General features: G+C 46.9%; 2 protein-coding genes across 2 annotated transcripts in view; one reads left to right on the top strand and one right to left on the bottom strand.

Annotated features, from left to right (window-relative positions):
- Positions 1-23,051, bottom strand: part of LOC141082292 (uncharacterized) — a 987,535-nt gene that overhangs the window by 506,590 nt on the left and 457,894 nt on the right. The window lies entirely within an intron of this gene.
- LOC141082347 (uncharacterized) overlaps positions 19,398-23,051 on the top strand; it is a 58,475-nt gene continuing 54,821 nt past the window's right edge. Inside the window, exon 1 of the mRNA XM_073566293.1 lies at positions 19,398-19,403. Coding sequence (XP_073422394.1) covers positions 19,398-19,403 — 6 coding nt within the window. The remainder of the gene's footprint in view (positions 19,404-23,051) is intronic.

The following is a 23,051-nucleotide window of genomic DNA, read 5'->3' as shown; positions in this document are numbered from 1 at the left end:
TTTTTTCCTCTTTTTTCTGGGGCTGCAGGAGGAGATTGTCTGATCGCGTTGAGCAGCTCGCTGCTGAAGTGCGAGTAATTTCTGCCTATCTCGCTCATTCATCTGCTGTTGAACCAAAAATCCCTACTCCTGATGTTTTTTGGAGATCGGTCTAAATTTTTGAATTTTAAGAATAATTGTAAACTATTTTTTGCTTTGAAACCTAACTCATCGGGGAGCTCGGTGCAGCAGGTTAAAATTGTCATTTCCCTGCTGCGTGGTGATCCCCAGGATTGGGCCTTTTCTTTGAAACCGGAGATCTTATTCTGGCTAATGTGGACGCGCTTTTTCAAGCCTTGGGTGTTATGATTGAGTCACCGTAGGAGGCAAAAATAGAAATGCTAGCTAAGTCCAGAAAACCAGAGAAGTTGGCAGCTATCGGATTGCAGACCCCTGAACCTATCAACACAACTAGCAGTAGCCGTGGAGGGCTCCTACGATGCCCTAGGCCCCTCGATCACAGCCGGAGGACTACATAGCCTAAAGACAGAAAGGGAAATCTAAACTGCCCCAGAGCAGGCCCCAAAGCAAAAGGCAGCCCCCCACATATAATGACGGTGAAGCAAGAAGAAAGAACAAAACACAGACAGAAAGATAGACTGAGCAAAGATGGGGCCCAAGCTAGCTTAGATAGGAAAGGACAGGAAGGCTGCTGTCTGCAATCCGTGAAAAAACCTATGATAATAAGAGCCAACAAACTGACAGTAAAAAAGGCCCTGAAGACGCTAGGCTTCAAAAAAGGCTATGTCAGTACTCAGGACTATTCTGAAGACAGAGCAACAGGCAAAAGGAGATTCAGCTCACCCCAGCAGGGAATGGCAGAATCCAGAAAAGCAAGGAAAACAAAACACTAATGCAAAAAGGCAAAGCAGAAATCTCAGCTTTAGATGAGCAGGAATCAGACTGTTTTCCTAGAAGTCCACAGAGAAATCACCCGCAGGCCAGAAGGACGTCGGCAGCCTTATATCCAGTCATTAACTCCACTCAGCCAGTCATCATCATCAGCTGTGTTTTTTCTGTGGAGACGCCTCTCATACTATTTCTGTCCACCCTAAACGAGAAAAGCGTTTTGCTCACGCATTTGCGGTGGGAAATGTACAGCCTAAGTTTCTTTTGGCGATTACCCTGATCTGCTCCTTGTCTACATTTTCTGCTAAGGCTTTTGTAGATTCAGGAGCAGCTTCGAATCTGATGGATTTGGACTTTGCTAAACATTGTGGTTTTCCCATGATACCCCTGCGGACTCCTATCCCTTTGAGGGGTATTGATGCTACTCCTTTGGCGGGGAATAAACCCCAGTTTTGGACCCAGGTGATATTGCGGGTCGCCCCGGACCACCAAGAAAATTGTAAATTTTTGGTGCTGCACAATTTGCATGATACTATTGTTCTGGGTTTTCCTTGGTTGCAAACTCATAATCCTGTTTTAGATTGGAAATCTGTGTCTGTGGTGAGTTGGGGTTGTCAATGTGTTCTTAGGGACACTCCTGTTTTCTCCACCTCTCTCCAGTCTCATGATATTCCTGACTATTTGGCAGATTTTTCTGATGTATTTAGTGAGAGTAAGTCTGCGTCTTTGCCTCCTCATAGGAGTTATGACTGTGCAATTGAGTTAATGCCCAGGTGTAAATTTCCCAAGGGTCGGCTTTTCAATTTATCGGTACCAGAACATGATGCTATGCGATCTTATATCAAGGAGTAGTTGGAGAAGGGTCATATTAGACCATCCTCTTCACCTTTAGATGCTGGGTTTTTTTTTTGTGGCCAAGAAAGATGGTTCATTAAGGCCATGTATTGACTATCGTTCCCTTAACAAAATCACTGTTAAATATCAGTACCCTAGATGTACGGTACATTCTGGTATCAAATCAGTACCCGTTACCCCTGATTCCTGATTTATTTTCCAGAGTTAAAAGTGTCTGTTACCAAGCTTGACCTCAGGGGGGCGTATAATCTTATTCACATCAAGCACGGGGATGAATGAAAGATGGCGTTTAATACTCCGGAGGGACATTTTGAGTACCTGGTGATGCCTTTTGGGCTCACTAATGCCCCTTCTGTCTTTCAATCTTTTATGAACGATATTTTCCGGGACTTTGTGGATAAGTTTTTGATCATTTATCTTGATGATATTTTGATCTTTTCCAGTGATTGGGATTCTCAAAATCCGTAAGACAGTGTGGAACATATCCGGACTGTGTTCCGGATTTTGAGGGAAAATTCTCTGTATGTTAAGGGATCGAAGTGTCTTTTTGGTGTACAGAGGATTTCATTTTTGGGATCTATTTTGTCCCTGTCTGCTATTGAAATGGATCCGGCCAAGATACAGGCCATTTATGATTGGGTTCACCCCACTTCTTTGAAGGCTCTCCAGAAGTTTTTGGGTTTTGCTAATTTCTACCGTAAATTTATAAGTAATTTTTCTGGTATTGTTAAACCACTGACTGATTTGACCAAAAAGGGCGCTGATGTGGTGAATTGGTCTCCAGAGGCACTCGGCATTTCAGGAGCTTAAGCGGAGATTCACTTCTGCTCCGGTTCTACGGCAACCTGATGTCTCACTCCCATTTCAGGTGGAGGTAGATGCTTCTGAGATTGGTGCAGGAGCCGTTTTGTCCCAAAAAGATCTGGTGACTTCTAAGGTGCCTTCTTTTCTCAAAAATTCTCCCCATCTGAACGCAACTATGATGTGGGGAATCGGAAATTGTTGGCCATGAAATGGGCATTTGAAGAGTGGAGACATTGGTTGGAGGGAGCTAGACATCAAGTTGTGGTCTTCACCGACCACAAGAATTTGATTTATCTTGAATCAGCCAAACGCTTGAATCCTAGACAGGCTAGGTGGGCCTTGTTTTTCACGCGTTTTAATTTTGTGGTCTCTTTTCTTCCGGGCACTAAGAATGTTAAGGCGGACGCCCTTTCCAGGAGTTTCTTTGCGGATTCTCTTGATGTGACCGAACCTACTACCATTCTAAATGAGGGTGTAATTCTTTCCGCTATTTCACCTGATTTGAGATGTGCCCTGGAGGAATTTCAGGAGGACAAACCTGAACGTTGCCCTAAGGGAAAATTGTATGTCCCTGACCAGTGGAGGAAAAGAGTAATGTCTGAAATTCATTGCTCCGTGTTGGCTGGTCATCCAGGTATTTTTGGTACCAGAGATTTGGTGAGTTGGTCTTTTTGGAGGCCTGCCTTATCTCATGATGTCAGGAATTTTGTGCAGTCCTTTGGGACTTGTTCTCGGTCCAAGCCCTGTTCTCGTTCTAGTGGGTTGTTGATGTCCTTGCCGGTGCCCAGGAGGCCATGGACCCATATTTCAATGGATTTTATTTCTGATCTTCCTGTCTCTCAGAGAATGACTGTTATCTGGGTGATTTGTGATAGATTTTCTAAGATGGTCCATCTTGTACCACTACCAAAGTTGCCATCTTCTTCTGAGTTGGTGCCCTTGTTTTTACAACAGGTGGTTCAGTTGCACGGGATTCCTGAGAACATTGTGTCAGACAGAGGAATCCAGTTTGTTTCCAGATTTTGGAGAGCTTTTTGTTCCAAACTGGGAATTCAGTTATCTTTCTCCTCTGCATTTCATCCTAAGACCAATGGGCAGACTGAGAGAACAAACCAGACTTTGGAGTCCTATTTGAGATGTTTCATATCTGCTGATCAGGATGACTAGGTCTCATTTTTGCCCTTGGCCAAATTCGCGCTAAACAATAGAGCTGGTTCTGCCAATTTGATGTCGCCCTTTTTCTGTAACTTTGGGTTTTATCCTCGATTTTATTCAGGGCAATTGGAATCTTCGGCCTGCCCAAGTGTGGACACTGTGGTAGAGAGAATGCAGCAGATTTGGGACCAAGTGGTGGATAAGTTGTCCCACTCTCAGGAAAGAGCCCAACGGTTTTCCAACCGGCATAGGACCATTGGTCCCCGGTTTAATATGGGTGATCTGGTTTGTTTGTCTTCAAAGAATATTCCCATGAAGGTTGCGCCTCCAAAATTCAAGCCAAGATTCATTGGACCTTATAAGATTTTGGAGATCCTTAATCCCATTTCTTTCCAATTGGCTCTTCCAGTTACGTTTAAGATCCATAACGTGTTTCATAAATCTTTGTTGAAGAGGTTTGTGGAGCCAGTAGTTCCTATGGCGGTGCCTCCTGACTCTGTATTGGTTAAAGGCAATTTGGAGTATGAGGTAGAGAAAATATTGGATTCTCGTTTGGCTAGACGGAGACTCCAGTACTTGGTCAAATGGAAGGGCTATGGCCAGGAGGATAATTCTTGGGTCTCTGCTTCTGACATTCATGCCGAAAGATTGGTTCGTGCTTTTCACCGGGCCCATCCTGATGGGCCTGGTGGCGTAGATGAGTGTTCGGTGACCCCTCCTCAAGGGGGGGTACTGTTGTGAATTTGCTTTCTGGCCTCCCTCTGGATATTACTGAAGGTAGTGGAGCTGGTCAGATCAACAGAGGGGTTGCGAGTTCTCTTTCTGGGCTCCCTCTGGAGCTGACTTGATCTGATTGACAGAGGCTTGCCACCTGATAATGATGATGACGATTGAAGATCTGGGGTTTCAGATTGGGATTTAAGACAGCTGACTCCCTCTATCCCTGCTGCTGATTTGCTTCCTGTTCCTCCTGAGGTCTGATTTCTCCAGCTCTGTCCCTGCATTTTCAGCTAAGTGGCTTATTTGCTATTCTGTTTGCATTTGATCTGGTTTTGTCTATCTCTTCTTGGTGCGGGTCAGCCAGCTCCGGCTGGGGCTGTGCTGAATCACCGCCCATATGTTACTGCTTGTGCCAGTTTGTTTTATCCCATTAGATTGGTCTCTTTTTGCTCTGCTTTCAGAATATACCAGAGTGCTGATATAGTGGGGGGTGAAGTTGTGTGACTTCAGTATTTTTTGCATCAGACGTTTTGCAGGGTTTTTTGCATGATTGCATACAGTGTCTTTCCTTTCCTGTCTTGTCTAGTTAGTGTGGGTCCAATCGTTTGCTCAGTCTATTTTTCCTACCTGCGTTTGTGTTTTCATCTTGTCTCACCAACAATATATGTTTGGTGGCTATCTATTCCTTTGGGGTCTGCTCTGGGGCAGTTTAGATTTCCCCTTTCTTGCTTTAGGCTTATTTAGCTCTCCGGCTATGCCGAGGCATCTAGGATCATCGTAGCTACGCTCCACGGCTACTGCTAGTTGTGGGGATAGGATCAGGGGTCTGCAATCTGCTTAGTGACCACCCTCTCTGGTTTTCTGTGGCTTAGCCTGGACCTGCTCTCCTCCTCGGTGACCCATTCATAACAATAGGCATTATCAACAATAATATCAACACTATTATTGTATCAGGTACAAAGTGCTGCAGTGCAAAAGTAAAGAAGGATAAAGTGCATGGGTTTGTATCACCGAGATAAACAGTGTGCTGCCAGGGTCCCATGGACCTGATACTTATTACAGGTCCATTGTAGTTATATGCCCCCATGATGTGTTTGCACTATTAGCACTTTATCACACAGCGATTTTGGCACTGGTTTCTGTATAGCACCTTTGGCACTAAAGCACTTTGGTTATAACACTCTTCACATTTGCACAATGCAGCACTTTCCGTTTTTGTGATTTCATAAATATATAAATTTTTTGATATTTGATTCACTATATTAACAATGATAGGGGCAGTTTATATAATGTGCTTTTATACTGACAGTGTGTATTAGGATTTTTCTATTCTACCTTTTCAGTTAGCCATTAAAAGGTATGCTCTGGGGCTATGCTCTGGGGCTGAGGTATGCTACTGAGGACTCTCAATCCTGAATATTTTTCTATCTACTGGCTAACACGGTACAAATATATACATCTTTCCTGTATCTATTCTATTGTGAATATTGTGGCTTTATTTACTGTAATACATTTTTCAGATATTTTCCAAACATGCTCCAGTTTGATTCAGCTGCATTCAGTTTTTATTTATTATAATTCAATAACAATTTTTTTAATATTATCATTATGTTTTTCCTGTAGTTTATCACAATCCTCCTTGAAATTACCGTATTTTTGGACCATAAAATGCATCTAGGTTTTAGAGGAAGAAATTAGGAAAAAAAATTGAAGCAAAAATTTGGTCAATTCTGTACTTAATATCCCCTATCCTGGTATATATGGTCCCCTCAGCCTCATCCTGATACACATGGCCCCCTCATCCCTATCCTGGCATGCATGGCCACCTCATCCCTATCCTTGCATGCATAACCACCTCATCCCTATCCTGGTATGCTTGGATCCCTCATCCCTACCCTGGTATGCATTCCGCCTCATCCCTATCCTGGTACGCAGGGCCCCCCCCATTTCATCCTAGTATGCATGCCGCCTCATCCCTATCCTGGTATGCAGGGCCCCCATCTCGACCTAGTATTCATGGTCCCATCCCTATCCTGGTATGCAGGGATCCATCTCATCCTGGTATGCAGCGCACCATCTCGTCCTGGTATGCAGGGCCCCATTCTTGTAAGTGGCCCCCACCACCATTCCTATCCTGGTATGCAGGGCCCCATCCCTATCCTAGTATGCAGGGTCCCATCCCGTCCTGGTATGCAGGGCCCCATCCTTATAAGTGGCCCCCACCCCATTCCTATCCTGGTATGAATGATCCCATCCCTATCCTGGAATGCATAGTCCCATCTCATCCTGGTATGCATGGCCCCATCTTGCCCTGGTATGCATGGCCACATCTCGCCCTGGTATGCATGGCCACATCTCAACCGGTTATGCAGGGCCCCATCCTTATAAGTGGCCCCCACCACCATTCCTGTCCTGGTATGCAGGGTCCCATCCCTATCATGGTATGCATGGTCCCATCTCGTCCTGGTATGCAGGGCCCCATCCTTATAAGTGGCCCCCACCCCCATTCCTATCCTGGTATGAATGATCCCATCCCTATCCTGGTATGCAGGGTTCCATCCCTATCATGGTATGCATGGTCCCATCTCGTCCTGGTATGCAGGGCCCCATCCTTATAAGTGGCCCCCACCCCCATTCCTATCCTGGTAGACATGGCCCCATGATTAAAAAAACAAAAACAAATCATTACACTTACCTAACCGGCGCTCCCTTGCAGCGTCCTGCTCCGGTGCCAGCAACTGCTATTTGCTTGTAACCAGCGCTGATAACAGTGAGTATTCATGAATATTCATTTCTCTTAAGTAGCGGCACACGTGACCGGAAGCAGGAAGCTGGTGGCTGACACTGCGCGCTACTGAAGAGCAATGAATACTCACTGCCCTTTGTGTGCACAGTCCTGGCAGCTGGGCTCTGCTTGTGAGCAGCACATGACGTCCCTGCCATGCGCTGCTTACAAGCACAAAGCAGTTGCTGGCACCGGAGCTGGACACTGAGAGGGAGCGCGGGGTAGGTAAGTGTAATGGTTTGTTTTTTAATGTTTTCTGATGCGGCCATGCATACCAGGATAGGGATGGGGGTCAATTATAAGGATGGGGCCATGCATGCCAGGACCGGGGTTGGAGGCTAATCATATCAAGATACTATTATTAAAGAGAAATGAATATTCATTGCCCTCCAAACCCATGGGCGTGGAATACAGTGAATATTAATTTCTCTTTAGCAGCGAGAAGAGGAGTTAGCCGCAGTCACCGGCTCCAGCCTCATGTGACTCGCTGCTCCGCCGATGCCGTTCTCCCACCTCCCCACCACAGCCAGAGCTGGTACATCCGGACTATAAGACGCACCCCCCCATTTTCCTCCATATTTTTGAAGGAAAAAAGGCGTCTTATAGTCCAAAAAATAAGGTAGTTTTAACACAAATTGAAAGTCAGGATAAAGGGAAACTCTGTTATTGTACACACTTATAATTCACACTTGGCCTCACTGTCACTGCACATTTACTGTTGCCGCTCATAAAAGCAAAGTTTGACCAGAAAGACTGGACCTGGTCTTGTAGGGACCATGAGACATTCAGCAGCACAGAAGGGAGAGAAGATTCATCCGATAAGATCTCAGGGATCTAGGAAGCCAACAGCATCATTACCCTCCGCTTACTCTTACAGACCCATCATACTTTTCTTCAAGCGATTTTCTATCTTGTCAGCACAATCTATGTACGCTGTCATTTGGCTTTATAGTTACAGATCTGGGCAGGTAACGGTCAGCGTCTCCTAATTCAGCTCGTATGTTCTCTAGAAAAGGGCTTTCACTGCCCAAAGCCATTTGAACAGTTTTGGGTGGAGGAGAATGTTGTGGTCTAGAGGCAAAATGGTGATCATGGTAATACGGCCGAACTACACCACCGATAAAGCAGCCACAGCCGGTGACTGAGAGGAATCTGTGACCTCTCTGCATTCAGTGGTTACTACTCACCTGGGTAGTCATATGTGAGAATCTCCTCTTTACACCGCTCATCACCCCTCACATATGTCTCTGTAGTATTAATATGGGTCAGATCTTCACCCTGAAACAAATATTGTAAAAGTCACAGACAGATGGAGAAGTCCCATCTATGATCAGCTCTAATCCTGCCATCTCCACCGCTCTCATTACACAAGTATAAAACATATAATACTGGTGGATAAAACAAGACTGAGCACAAGACCTTCACAGCCGTCTACACATCATAGGGGAGATCTCCTGACACCTTCTCTCCATCTACCTGATGATCCTGAGGAGCACTGGGATCTTCTTGGTTACAGTCCTGTGGAAGAAGAGGACGGGGACATCTCTCTGGTGTTGTCCTCTTACTGGATAGATCTGGAGGAAACACATACAGGGACTGAATTCATTCTCTACATACAGATAATTATAGGCCGTGTGTATTTAGTCCTGTCTATTACCTGGTGATGTGAGGGGCTGGGGAACCTCCATTATGACGTTCTTGTACAGATCTCTGTGTCCTTCTAAATACCCCCACTCCTCCATGGAGAAATAGACGGCGACATCCTGACACCTTATAGGAACCTGACACATACAATGATACCGTCATCCCCCCGATCCCTTCATAGTGTTACTGTATAATGTCCCAGCATTCCCAGCAGTGTCACCTCTCCAGTCAGCAGCTCAATCATCTTGTAGAGGAGTTCTAGGATCTTCTGGTTATTGATGTCCTCATGGATCAGGGGGTGAGGTGGGGGCCCCGTGATTGGGCTCAGGGGTCTTCCACATCCCTCAGACACAGAGTCCTGACAGCGATCACTAGAGGTCTTCTTCACCACTGTGTAATCCTGGTTATGGAGAGACACATTAATAAATCTCACTACAGACATTTCCAGAGTCCTCACCTCTCCAGTTCTGTCCATCTGTTATTCCCATAGATAAGAATGATGTAATGTGATGTCATCAGAATCTCTCACCTCTCCAGTGAGACGGAAGAGGATCTCTAGGGTGAGGTGTAACATCCTCTCCACCATCTTGTCTCTGTCCATATCCATCCTTGATGGGTAAATCAGGAAAACTCTCTTATGTAGAAGATCTTCACTGAGAGGATCCGATATTGTAGAGACCTTAATGAGAAGATGATCCGATGTAACATCATAAGAATCCTGTGTAATAATACAATTACTGGAGACAATAAGGGAAACATATGAGGAGATTTATTATCTTACAGGGTTTAGTTTTCTCCCCTGACATCTACTAATAAAACCTATATATTTAGGCCACAGACAACAAGCAGTTTCCTCCTCGGAGTCGGCAGCTGAACACGTTCCTCATAGACTCATCTTCCATAACGCTAATTCTCGTCTCATTACCGACACTGGAATCGGCATTAGCAATACTGCAGGAGAGATTCATTACACGCGACATGAGAAATAACTCCTTCATGATGAGGACGACATCTTCATCTTCTACTGCGGCTCTAGAGACAGATTTGGCCAGAGTCGGTCACTGCCTCCATCCCCACCGGCCGTCTATATGAAGGTTTCCCGTCTTCCCCGCACTGGAATCTTCTATCCCGTTAGATCTCAGCTCTGAGTCACACACAGAAGTTTGAGGCTTTTAGAAAAGATTTTTAGTTTCCACAAACACAACGGACAGAAATGATCTGATCCCAAAGTCTCCATGTACAGTGATTTATGGGGATTATTTCTGGCCTTAGACTTTCCTATATTACAAGAAAACTCCAGAAAAAGCCGATATTAAAATGTTTCTAAAGAAAATTGGCTCCAACAATTCTTGTAAGAAGAAAAAAATATGTAAAAAGCAGAAGACACATTTTAGAATTTTTAACATGTTAAACATTTATTAAAAAGAAATGAATCTTTTTGGGTCCCAGAACATAGATGTACACCGCAGGGAGGGCACAGATGAGGCTGCAACAAAAACCCTGAAAAGCAAACATGGCATCTAAGAAGGTGTGACAGAGTTTGGCTGAATGCCCCCCGCCCCCAAGTACTCAATATTATGGGGCGGCCTAGTTACTCTGATACTTAGGCCTGTTTCACATTTCAGTTTTTGTCCATCAGTCAAGATCCGCCGTTTTGCAAAAAAACCGGATCCGCTATTTAGTTTGGCGGATCCGTTTTTTTTCCCATTGAGTTGCATTACCAGCGGATCTTGACGGACGGCCAACCGTTGGATCCGCTTTTTTGCGGATCCGCCAAAACTTTGCCGTCCGCCGACATGCCCGAACGGAGCATGTAACGTTTTTTCGGGCGGCAGGATCCGCACTTCACATTGCGCATGCCCGAAAAACTTCACTCACCCTGAAATTTAACCCTAAAGTCTGTTCTGGCGCCTGGAAAAAAAAAATCTCTCTCTCTTTCTCTCTCTCCCCCCTCCTCCCCCCCCCCCGGGCTGCAGGTCCTTTAAAATTCTTCATTCATCGGATCCGTCAAAAAAAACGGTCCGGTGGCATCCGTTCACATCAGTTAGCAACGGATCCACTTTCCTCCATTTTGGCGGATTTTAACTGACACAAAAAAACTGAAGTGTGAAACAGGCCTTACATGCCTAATAATGGGGTCTGGGCTGCAATGTATGAAGGTCTATTAGGCCGGGCCAGAGGCAGCGTCCAATAAGTTACCTTATAACCCCCCATACACATTAGACTAAAGTTCCATGAAAGCACTGATTTCGGGGGGTTTGGCCGAGATATAATGTATTTGGGGGCCTCCTGACAGATGATGTCAGGGCAGAGAAGGATCCGGCATCCTGAATTTCAGAGGATAATCCGTTTGTTCTTCCTGTAGATAATCCTCCTCTAGAGGAGAATGGAGGCGACTCTCTCATACAGACCACAGGAAAGCTGGAATATTTGTGTGTATGGGGGAGTCGGGAGAGATCGCCGTCTGCCAAATGACCGATCAGCCAACTCTGATCTCATGTGTATAGGGCCGTTAGTATTACACTGACAGGCAGTGATGATACACGGCACTACAGTAGTACAGGGCATCACTGGAGCCATCAGAGGCTTGTATGTTGTATGATCGCACTGATCAGAGGGGTTTAAAAAAGGTTTAAAGTGGAAAAAAAATCACAGTTTCAGCAACAAGAAATATCCGTCACTATATGGAAAGCAGAGTCACTGCACAATGTTAGTTACGTCACATCCATAACTACTTTATTATACTCTATTATCCTGTACACAGTGGAGTAGATAGAAATCACAGATCCCACAGCAATAGCTGGAATTGGACCCTCCAACGTAAAGAAAAAAAATCTATCTATCTATATACACTGTTCAAAAAAATAAAGGGAACACTTAAACAACAGAATATAACTCCAAGTAAATCAAACTTCTGTGAAATCAAACTGTCCACTTAGGAAGCAACACTGATTGACAATCAATTTCACATGCTGCTGTGCAAATGGAATAGACAACAGATGGAAATTATTAGCAATTATCAAGACACCCTCAATAAAGGAGAGGTTCTGCAGGTGGGGACCACAGACCACATCTCAGTATCAATGCTTCTGGCTGATGTTTTGGTCACTTTTGAATGTTGGTTGTGCTTTCACACTCGTGGTAGCATGAGACGGACTCTAAAACCCACACAAGTGGCTCAGGTAGTGCAGTTCATCCAGGATGGCACATCAATGTGAGCTGTGGCAAGAAGGTTTGCTGTGTCTGTCAGCGTAGTGTCCAGAGGCTGGAGGCGCTACCAGGAAACAGGCCAGTACACCAGGAGATGTGGAGGGGGTCGTATGAAGGCATCAACCCAGCAGCAGGACCGCTACCTCCACCTTTATGCAAGGAGGAACAGGAGGAGCACTGCCAGAGACCTGCAAAATGATCTTCAGTAGGCCACAAATGTGCATGTGTCTGCACAAACGGTTAGAAACCGACTCCATGAGGATGGTCTGAGGGCCCGACGTCCACAGATGGGGGTTGTACTCACAGCCCAACACCGTACAGGACGCTTGGCATTTGCCACAGAACACCGGGATTGGCAAATTCGCCACTGGCGCCCTGTGCTCTCCACAGATGGAAGCAGGTTCACACTGAGCACATGTGACAGACGTGACAGAGTCTGGAGACGCCATGGAGAGCGATCTGCTGCCTGCAACATCCTTCAGCATGACCGGTTTGGCAGTGGGTCAGTAATGGTGAGGGGTGGCATTTCTTTGGAGGGCCACACGATGTTGGGCTGTGAGCAAAACCCCCATGGAGACACAATTGTGCCTTTACCTGTAGATAAATTCCCAGTGGGGTGCTAAAAAGTCTTCACTAGACCCCTGTACAGCTGTATAATGAGGCCCAGGCTTTATAGTGAAGGGACAGGAGGGAGGAACTGTTCCCAGGAGATACGGACTGAGGAAAGGGCTAAAAAGCCTTCGCTAGACCCCAGTACAGCTGTATAATGAGGCTCAGGCTTTATAGTGAAGGGACAGGAGTGAGGGCCTGTTCCCAGGAGCTACAGTCTGAGGAAAGAGCTAAAAAGCCTTCACTAGACCCATGTACAGCTGTATAATGAGGCCCAGGCTTTATAGTGAAGGGACAGGAGTGAGGGCCTTTTCCCAGGGGCTACAGTCTGAGGAAAGGGCTAAAAAGCCTTCACTAGACCCCTGTACAGCTGTATAATGAGGCCCAGGCTTTATAGTGAAGGGACAGGAGTGAGGGCCTTTTCCCAGGGGCTACAGTCTGAGGAAAGGGCTAAAAAGCCTTCACTAGACCCCTGCACAGCTGTTTAATGAGGCCCAGGCTTTATAGTGAAGGGACAGGAGTGAGGGCCTGTTCCCAGGAGCTATAGTCTGAGGAAAGGGCTAAAAATCCTTCACTAGACCCCTGTACAGCTGTATAATGAGGCCCAGGCTTTATAGTGAAGGGACAGGAGTGAGGGCCTGTTCCCAGGAGCTACAGTCTGAGGAAAGGGCTAAAAAGCCTTCACTAGACCCCTGTACAGCTGTATAATGAGGCCCAGGCTTTATAGTGAAGGGACAGGAGTGAGGGCCTGATCCCAGGAGCTACAGACTGAGGAAAGGGCTAAAAAGCCTTCACTAGACCCCTGTACAGCTGTATAATGAGGCCCAGGCTTTATAGTGAAGAGACAGGAGTGAGGGCCTGTGCCCAGGAGCTACAGACTGAGGAAAGGGCTAAAAAGCCTTCACTAGACCCCTGTGCAGCTGTATAATGAGGCCCAGGCTTTATAGTGAAGGGACAGGAGTGAGGGCCTGTTCCCAGGAGCTACAGACTGAGGAAAGGGCTAAAAAGCCTTCACTAGCCCCCTGTACAGCTGTATAATGAGGCTCAGGCTTTATAGTAAAGGGACAGGAGTGAGAGCCTGTTCCCAGGAGCTACAGTCTGAGGAAAGGGCTAAAAAGCCTTCACTAGACCCCTGTACAGCTGTATAATGAGGCCCAGGCTTTATAGTGAAGGGACAGGAGTGAGGGCCTGTGCCCAGGAGCTACAGTCTGAGGAAAGGGCTAAAAAGCCTTCACTAGACCCCTGTACAGCTGTATAATGAGGCCCAGGCTTTATAGTGAAGGGACAGGAGTGAGGGCCTGTTCCCAGGAGCTACAGACTGAGGAAAGGGCTAAAAAGCCTTCACTAGACCCCTGTACAGCTGTATAATGAGGCCCAGGCTTTATAGTGAAGGGACAGGAGTGAGGGCCTGTTCCCAGGAGCTACAGTCTGAGGAAAGGGCTAAAAAGCCTTCACTAGACCCCTGTACAGCTGTATAATGAGGCTCAGGCTTTATAGTGAAGGGACAGGAGGGAGAAAAGTGGGGAAAGGAGCCAGAAGAGCGAACTGCCCATCACTAACCTGCAGAGCCGCACTCCACATATATGGCCGCTCTGTGCACAGGACCTGTGATGAGGTCACAGGAGGGGAGGAGTCAGGGGTCACATGATCTCCGGAGTGCAGACCTCCATGGAGCCTTCTCCTCAGTCAGTGACATTCCCGCCATTATTCGCCCCTCACTACTGGCACAATTACCCCGCGCCGCCTTCTCTACACAGTGTTGTGTGTGGAATGTAACGTGTGATTTGTCTGGAGGGAAATAGACCCCACACAGGAGGGAATTCTCCCCAGTTACCGGCCGTCTACTATATGGCGGCATATGATTGTGCTATCGACTCCACACCAGGAGCTAAAATGCCCAAATCTCTAATGTAACCGCTATAAGAGAAGATATAACAAATTTCCCCTAAACTCACACAGCGGAGGAGGCCTCACTTGGAGCAATGTGACTCGCGCACAGAAAATCTATTCCCGGTTCTGTGATTAAGTTATCGGCCGACAGGAAGAAGAAAGGTCTGAATTACAGCCCAGACTGGAGGAGAAACTGCAGAAGTTAGAATTGGCCAATCAGCGCTCTTCACCCCTATACTTATCTACACAAATACAAGATATGAAATGACAATTAGACGCCATTCTCACCACCAGGACGGAGAGGCGCTAACTTGGAGTAAAGCCGCGTTTTATCACCATGCCAATAAGCCTAATAAGATGCCGCTCGTAAGCTCAGAATGAGAGAGTCACTGCATATAATCTCCTCTATAAAAGACCCTAAGGGTCAGATCTCAGCCCACCCCGATGTCATGTATAGGCGTAGCGTGGGGGGGCGGGGGGGGGCGGTCCGCCCCAGGCGGCATGTGTGTGGGGGCGGCGCGGCAGCAGCAATTCCACCCTGCAGTGCAGTGCAGCGGCGGGCAGGGAGCGATGCGATCACGGCAGCTCCGCTGCCTGCAAGAGTGAATAGCAGGAACGGAGCGGCAAGGGTCCGTCCTGCTTCCTGCCCGGAGGCCGCGCTTCCTGTTTCACACAGAGGAGCGCCGCTGAATGACGTCATCATTCAGCGGCCGCTGCTGTGTGAGGGAGGAAGCGCTGGCGATGCTGCGGACAGGTGAGAGGAGAGAGGTGGTGTCTTGTGTGTATGTATGTGTGTATGTATGTATGTATGTCTCTGTGTGTGTATGTCTGTGTGTATGTCTGTGTGTATGATGGAGCAGGCAGTGATGGGAGTGATGGTCTAGAAGGCAGTGATGGGGTGAAGGAGCAGACAATGATGGGGGTGATGGAGAAGGCAGCGATGGGGTGATGGAGCAGGCAGTGATGGGGGTGATGGAGCAGGCAGTGATGGGGGTGATGGAGCAGGCAGTGATGGGGTGATGGAGCAGACAATGATGGGGTGATGGAGCAGGCAGTGATGGGGTGATGGAGCAGACAATGATGGGGTGATGGAGCAGGCAGTGATGGAGTGATGGAGCAGACAGTGATGGGGTGATGGAGCAGGCAGTGATGGGGTGATGGAGCAGGCAGTGATGGGGGTGATGGAGCAAGCAGTGATGGGGGTGATGGAGCAGGCAGTGATGGGGTGATGGAGAAGGCAGTGATGGGGTGATGGAGAAGGCAGTGATGGGGTGATGGAGAAGGCAATGATGGGGTGATGGAGCAGGCAATGATGGGGGTGATGGAGCAGGCAGTGATGGGGTGATGGAGAAGGCAGTGATGGGGTGATGGAGAAGGCAATGATGGGAGTGATGGCGTGATGGAGCAGGCAATGATGGGGGTGATGGAGCAGGCAATGATGGGGTGATGGAGCAGACAATGATGGGAGTGATGGGGTGATGGAGCAGGCAATGATGGGAGTGATGGGGAGAAGGCAGTGATGGGGTGATGGAGAAGGCAGTGATGGGGAGAAGACAATGATGGGGTGATGGTCGAGAGGGCAATGATGGGGTTGTGGGTGAGAATGCAATGATGGTGGTGGTGGAAAGGGCAATAAATGGGGGTGGTGGAGGAGGAGGAAATGATGGAGGTGGTGGAATGGGCAATGATGGGAGTGGTGGGGGAGAAAGCAAAGATAGTGGTGGAGAAGAAAATGATGGAGGTGGGGGAGAGGACAATAATGGGATGCGAGGGGAGGAGGACAATGAGGGGTGTGGGGGATTGGGATATACATAATAAAGGAGACTATGTAATATATACCTGTATGTGTGTGTGTGTGTGTGGCTATATAACATCAATAATCTATATATATATGTATATATACACACACGTAGCTTTGACGCCATAAAAGGAGGGGGGCCCGGACACATTTCTTGCACAGGGACCCCAAGCTGTCAGTGTCCGCCCCCTGTCCGCCAAAATAATTTGTACTTTCTGTTTTTTTTTCTGTCACATTATTAAAAATTAGTATTAAAAAAAGCCATTAGGTCTTCATCCAGCATCATCAAGCTAATACATACATATAGAGAACTGCAAGAAGTTGAAAGTCTAGAAATTTAGAAATAATAGCAGAGTTAGTAGCAGACTAAAAATTAGATCTTTGAGTGTAGTGTGGGCTCTTCGGATGCTTCCGAATTATCAACGACCAAAGGGGCGGCAAATTTTTCGACCGCCCCGGGCGCCACAAACAGTTGCTACGCCACTGTGTATAGCACTTATAATGAATACCCCCAGAGTTTGTATTCGCCCCACAATCACCCCCCCTCACTACTGGAGTCATTCCTTCACACACTACATCTACCTAACCTGACTGAGTCCGCGGCACAACAACTCCATTTACACATCTCTGAGGAGGAAATAGTTTCAACAATCAAAAAACTAAAAAGAGGAAAGTCCCCGGGGCCGGATGGTCTTACAGCAATATATTATAAAAAATGCAGCGATGTGCTGACACCACATATAAAAACCTCTGTAATTCACTACTAAATGGCTCACAGCTGCCCCCTGAGCTCTACGTGGCGCATGTAACCGTAATCCCTAATCCTAAGAAAGATCATCTCACAACAAATTATAGACCTATATCCCTCTTATACATTGACTTCAAAATCTTTACATCCATTGTGACAGGATCAATAAAATCCTTCCAGAGGGACCTGGATAGATGGGCTTCCTCAAAGTTATCCTGGCTCGGCAGAATACAGGCATTAAAAATGGTGTCACTGCCTCGCTTCTTATATCTATTTAGGTCCCTCCCAATTATGGTACCAGCCAGAACGTTCACTCATTTACACTCTATGATGTCTAAGTTTCTTTGGCTCGGAAAACAACCCAGAATTGTGCAAAAACTTATGTTCCGTCACAGAAAAGAAGGGGGTTTATCCCTCCCTAATTTTACACTTTATTACAAGTCGGCACAGATTGCTCCATTAATAAGTGCGTGTTCATATCCCAATAGTCCGAGATGAGTTATTCTGGAATCATTTCTCTCCAAACCATTCTCTTTATCAGGCCTAATGTGGACCACAGACCGACTTCCACGGGGGTTAATGAATGTGGCTCCTTTTACAGTCCACTCGTTGCCTCTTTGGAGGAAAGTCCGGTTTAAATATAACTTACAATCAAGCCCTTCTCCCCTGACAGCTATATTACAAAACCCCATGTTCCCGCCAGGCCTTGAGCCTCAAATTTTTTCTTGGTGGATAATGAAAGGTATTCATATACTTAAACATTTGTGTTCCCCATTTAATATCTTACTTGACAGACAGGAATTTGTTCAAACATTTGACCCTCCAGTTAGGGAGGTAATGCGACCGAATCAGATCTTCCACTTTGCAAAGCAGATCCTCCCGAGCAGTACTACTCTCAGGGCAACCAGTTTTGAAAATAAATGTCTAAATGACCCTTTGGGCAGGGGAACGATCTCTCATTGACAGTAGTGTAGCTACCGGGGGGGGCAGAGGGGGCGGTGGCCCCGGGCCCCGTGCTCTGATGGGGCCCACCCGAGCTATGCCATGTAACTATATCAGCATGCAGATCGCACCGATACAATTCCATGCTGCAGCAGGGAGTAAGTCATGTGACCGCTCTTCTGCAGAGGAGAGGGGGAGGGGAGGTCACTCACCCAATCCTGGCTGAGCGCGCTCTCCTTGAAAGCTCCCTGCTGCAGAGAAGTCATCAGCTCCAGCAGCAGCCTGGACGCGGGGGGCTCTGCCTCTGCCTGTGAGCCGAGTTCACTGTCTGCTCTGCACTTGATTGCTTCTGACTGAGAGGAGCCTGACAGCTGAGGAGCCGCTGCTCCAGGACCAGTGGACACTGCACACAGCATGGGGATTGATGAGTATCTATGTTAATTGCTATTTGAAGTGTCTAATCTGTTGCTTTGGATATATATATACAACTTACTGCTATTGGGGTGTAATATTCATTACATGATGCTCTCCTTACGTGTTACATAGTTTTCAGGCACTTTGCAGCGGTCACTGATGCGCTATATGGCGATGCTTTGTCTTGGCCTGGGAATTTACTGCACTTTGGGACTGAGAGAAAACCAGGAAAAGTGCAAACTAGAGATCGCACTGCTGGCTGCAGGCATTGAGCTGTGCAGAGAGAGCGGCGCATCCTCCCTGGCAGAGGGAGGGTTAAACCAGTGTATCACCTTATCTCGCTGTTTGTGCTGGCGTGTAATTATTAACCTACCCATTACCAGGCTGACAACGAGTCCTGGAGGATTAGGGGATGTCCACATGTTGTGGATTACTGTGCGGATTTTTCCGCGCGGATTTGGCCAAATCCACAGGTAAATCCACAGGTTAAATGACCGGCGTTTTACCTGCGGATTTAGTGCAGATTTTGTGCGGATTTCCCCTGCGTTTTTACACCTGCAGATTCCTATAATGGAGCAGGTGACAAAACGCTGCGGATTCCGCACAAAGAATGGACATGCTGCAGATTTAAATCCGCAGAAAATCCGCAGCGTGTGCACTGTGTTCTTCATTTCTCATAGACTGTACTGTACAACGCAGCAGAAACTGCTGCAGATCCGCAGGACCAAATCCACTGCGGATCCGCAGCAGAATCCGCATCGTGTGCACACACCCTAACTAGTGTTTGCTGCTCCTACTGGGAAGTGAAGTCTGGCACTTGTAGTGCCACAGCAGCAGTTAGTGCTTGATGACAAATAGCTGTGGAATAGTGTTTTTCTATGCAGCGATTGTTAGTGGCATGGACATGTTACTAGTGTGATATATTAGTATCAGTAATGCAGGTGACTTATCGTTAATCCTACAATGTGGGGAGCTACAGGGGGAGGGAGGTCACCCCGGGACCAGCGCTCTAAGGGGACCCAACCACAGCACGCCGATAGTGTTACATTCTGCGGCAGATCAGGCAGAATCGATCTCCCCGCTCTGCCACCCGGCCGCTATGTGCCCGTGAGCAGGCGCTAGGGCCCTGCGCCAGCAGTGGGTCCCCACCTGTCATTGCAAAATCAACTGTGTTGGCTGGATGCCATTTCAGCTGACTCCATTGATGAGAGAAGGAGCATTACACTTCCTCTCCCATCATCCCCCTCTCATCAGCTTCTGATGTCACTAACGCCAACACTGACAGGGGGTCGCAATGACGTCACTACTCGGAGCCTACAGTCCGGAGATGTGCGGGAGCTCGCAGCAGTGAAGAAACCAGGAGGAAAGGTGAGTTTTGGAATTATTTTTTATGAGGCTGCCTATGGGGTGCATTATATAAAGGGCTGCATTATTCTATAGGGTCTGCCTATGGGGAGTGCATTATACTATATTGAGGACTATAGTGAGACTTGTCTGGCACATTACACTATATGGAGGCTATCTAGCGGGCCATCATACAGTGTGGAGATTACAGTGCTGGAGCTATCAAACAATTTGGGGAATACTAAGCGGTCAGTGTATATACAGTGAGGGGGGATTAGACTGTGTATAAGAGCATCATACTGTGTATAAGAGAGCATCATACTGTGTATAGGGGAGCATCATACTGTGTATAGGGGAGCATCATACAGTGTATAGGAGAGCATCATACAGTGTATAGGGGAGCATCATACTGTGTATAGGGGAGCATCATACTGTGTATAGGGGAGCATCATACAGTGTATAGGGGAGCATCATACAGTGTATAGGGGAGCATCACACAGTGTATAGGGGAGCATCATACTGTGTATAGGGGAGCATCATACTGTGTATAGGGGAGCATCATACAGTGTATAGGGGAGCATCATACAGTGTATAGGGGAGCATCATTCTGTGTATAGGGGAGCATCATACAGTGTATAGGGGAGCATCATACAGTGTATAGGGGAGCATCATACTGTGTATAGGGGAGCATCATACAGTGTATAGGGGAGCATCATACTGTGTATAGGGGAGCATCATACAGTGTATAGGGGAGCATCATACAGTGTATAGGGGGCATCATACTGTGTATAGGGGGGCATCATACTGTGTATAGGGGAGCATCATACAGTGTATAGGGGAGCATCATACTGTGTATAGGGGAGCATCATACAGTGTATAGGGGAGCATCATACAGTGTATAGTGGGGCATCATACTGTGTATAGGGGAGCATCATACTGTGTATAGGGGAGCATCATACAGTGTATAGGGGAGCATCATACAGTGTATAGGGGAGCATCATACAGTGTATAGGGGAGCATCATACTGTGTATAGGGGAGCATCATACTGTGTATAGGGGAGCATCATACTGTGTATAGGGGAGCATCATACAGTGTATAGGGGAGCATCATACTGTGTATAGGGGAGCATCATACAGTGTATAGGGGAGCATCATACTGTGTATAGGGGAGCATCATACAGTGTATAGGGGAGCATCATACTGTGTATAGGGGAGCATCACACAGTGTATAGGGGGGCATCATACTGTGTATAGGGGAGCATCATACTGTGTATAGGGGAGCATCATACTGTGTATAGGGGAGCATCATGCAGTGTATAGGGGAGCATCATACTGTGTATAGGGGAGCATCATACTGTGTATAGGGGAGCATCATACTGTGTATAGGGGAGCATCATACAGTGTATAGGGGAGCATCATACTGTGTATAGGGGAGCATCATACTGTGTATAGGGGAGCATCATGCAGTGTATAGGGGAGCATCATATTGTGTATAGGGGAGCATCATACAGTGTATAGGGGAGCATCATACAGTGTATAGGGGAGCATCATACAGTGTATAGGGGAGCATCATACAGTGTATAGGGGAGCATCATACTGTGTATAGGAGAGCATCATACAGTGTATAGGGGAGCATCATACAGTGTATAGGGGGGCATCATACTGTGTATAGGGGAGCATCATACTGTGTATAGGGGAGCATCATACAGTGTATAGGGGAGCATCATACTGTGTATAGGGGAGCATCATACAGTGTATAGGAGAGCATCATACAGTGTATAGGAGAGCATCATACAGTGTATAGGGGAGCATCATACTGTGTATAGGGGAGCATCATACAGTGTATATGGGAGCATCATACAGTGTATAGGGGAGCATCATACTGTGTATAGGGGAGCATCATACAGTGTATAGGGGAGCATCATACAGTGCATAGGGGAGCATCATACTGTGCATAGGGGAGCATCATACTGTGTATAGGGGAGCATCATACTGTGTATAGGGGAGCATCATACAGTGTATAGGGGAGCATCATACTGTGTATAGGGGAGCATCATACTGTGTATAGGGGAGCATCATACTGTGTATAAGGGAGCATCATACTGTGTATAGGGGAGCATCATACTGTGTATAGGGGAGCATCATACTGTGTATAGGGGAGCATCACACAGTGTATAGGGGGCATCATACTGTGTATAGGGGAGCATCATACAGTGTATAGGGGAGCATCATACTGTGTATAGGGGAGCATCATACTGTGTATAGGGGAGCATCATACAGTGTATAGGGGAGCATCATACAGTGTATAGGGGAGCATCATACAGTGTATAGGGGAGCATCATACTGTGTATAGGGGAGCATCATACAGTGTATAGGGGAGCATCATACTGTGTATAGGGGAGCATCATACTGTGTATAGGGGAGCATCATACAGTGTATAAGAGAGCATCATACTGTGTATAGGGGAGCATCATACAGTGTATAGGGGAGCATCATACTGTGTATAGGGGAGCATCATACTGTGTATAGGGGAGCATCATACAGTGTATAGGGGAGCATCATACTGTGTATAGGGGAGCATCATACTGTGTATAGGGGGGCATCATACTGTGTATAGGGGAGCATCATACAGTGTATAGGGGAGCATCATACTGTGTATAGGGGAGCATCATACTGTGTATAGGGGAGCATCATACTGTGTATAGGAGAGCATCATACAGTGTATAGGGGAGCATCATACTGTGTATAGGGGAGCATCATACTGTGTATAGGGGAGCATCATACAGTGTATAGGGGAGCATCATACAGTGTATAGGGGAGCATCATACAGTGTATAGGGGAGCATCATACTGTGTATAGGAGAGCATCATACAGTGTATAGGGGAGCATCATACAGTGTATAGGGGGGCATCATACTGTGTATAGGGGAGCATCATACTGTGTATAGGGGAGCATCATACAGTGTATAGGGGAGCATCATACTGTGTATAGGGGAGCATCATACAGTGTATAGGAGAGCATCATACAGTGTATAGGAGAGCATCATACAGTGTATAGGGGAGCATCATACAGTGTATATGGGAGCATCATACAGTGTATAGGGGAGCATCATACTGTGTATAGGGGAGCATCATACAGTGTATAGGGGAGCATCATACAGTGTATAGGGGAGCATCATACTGTGTATAGGGGAGCATCATACTGTGTATAGGGGAGCATCATACTGTGTATAGGGGAGCATCATA

Source organism: Dendrobates tinctorius, unplaced genomic scaffold, assembly GCF_039654945.1.
Source record: "Dendrobates tinctorius isolate UK_male_01 unplaced genomic scaffold, ASM3965494v1 ptg000017l, whole genome shotgun sequence".
Classification (NCBI taxonomy): Eukaryota; Metazoa; Chordata; class Amphibia; order Anura; family Dendrobatidae; genus Dendrobates; species Dendrobates tinctorius.
This window is presented reverse-complemented; position numbering and strand designations above follow the sequence as displayed.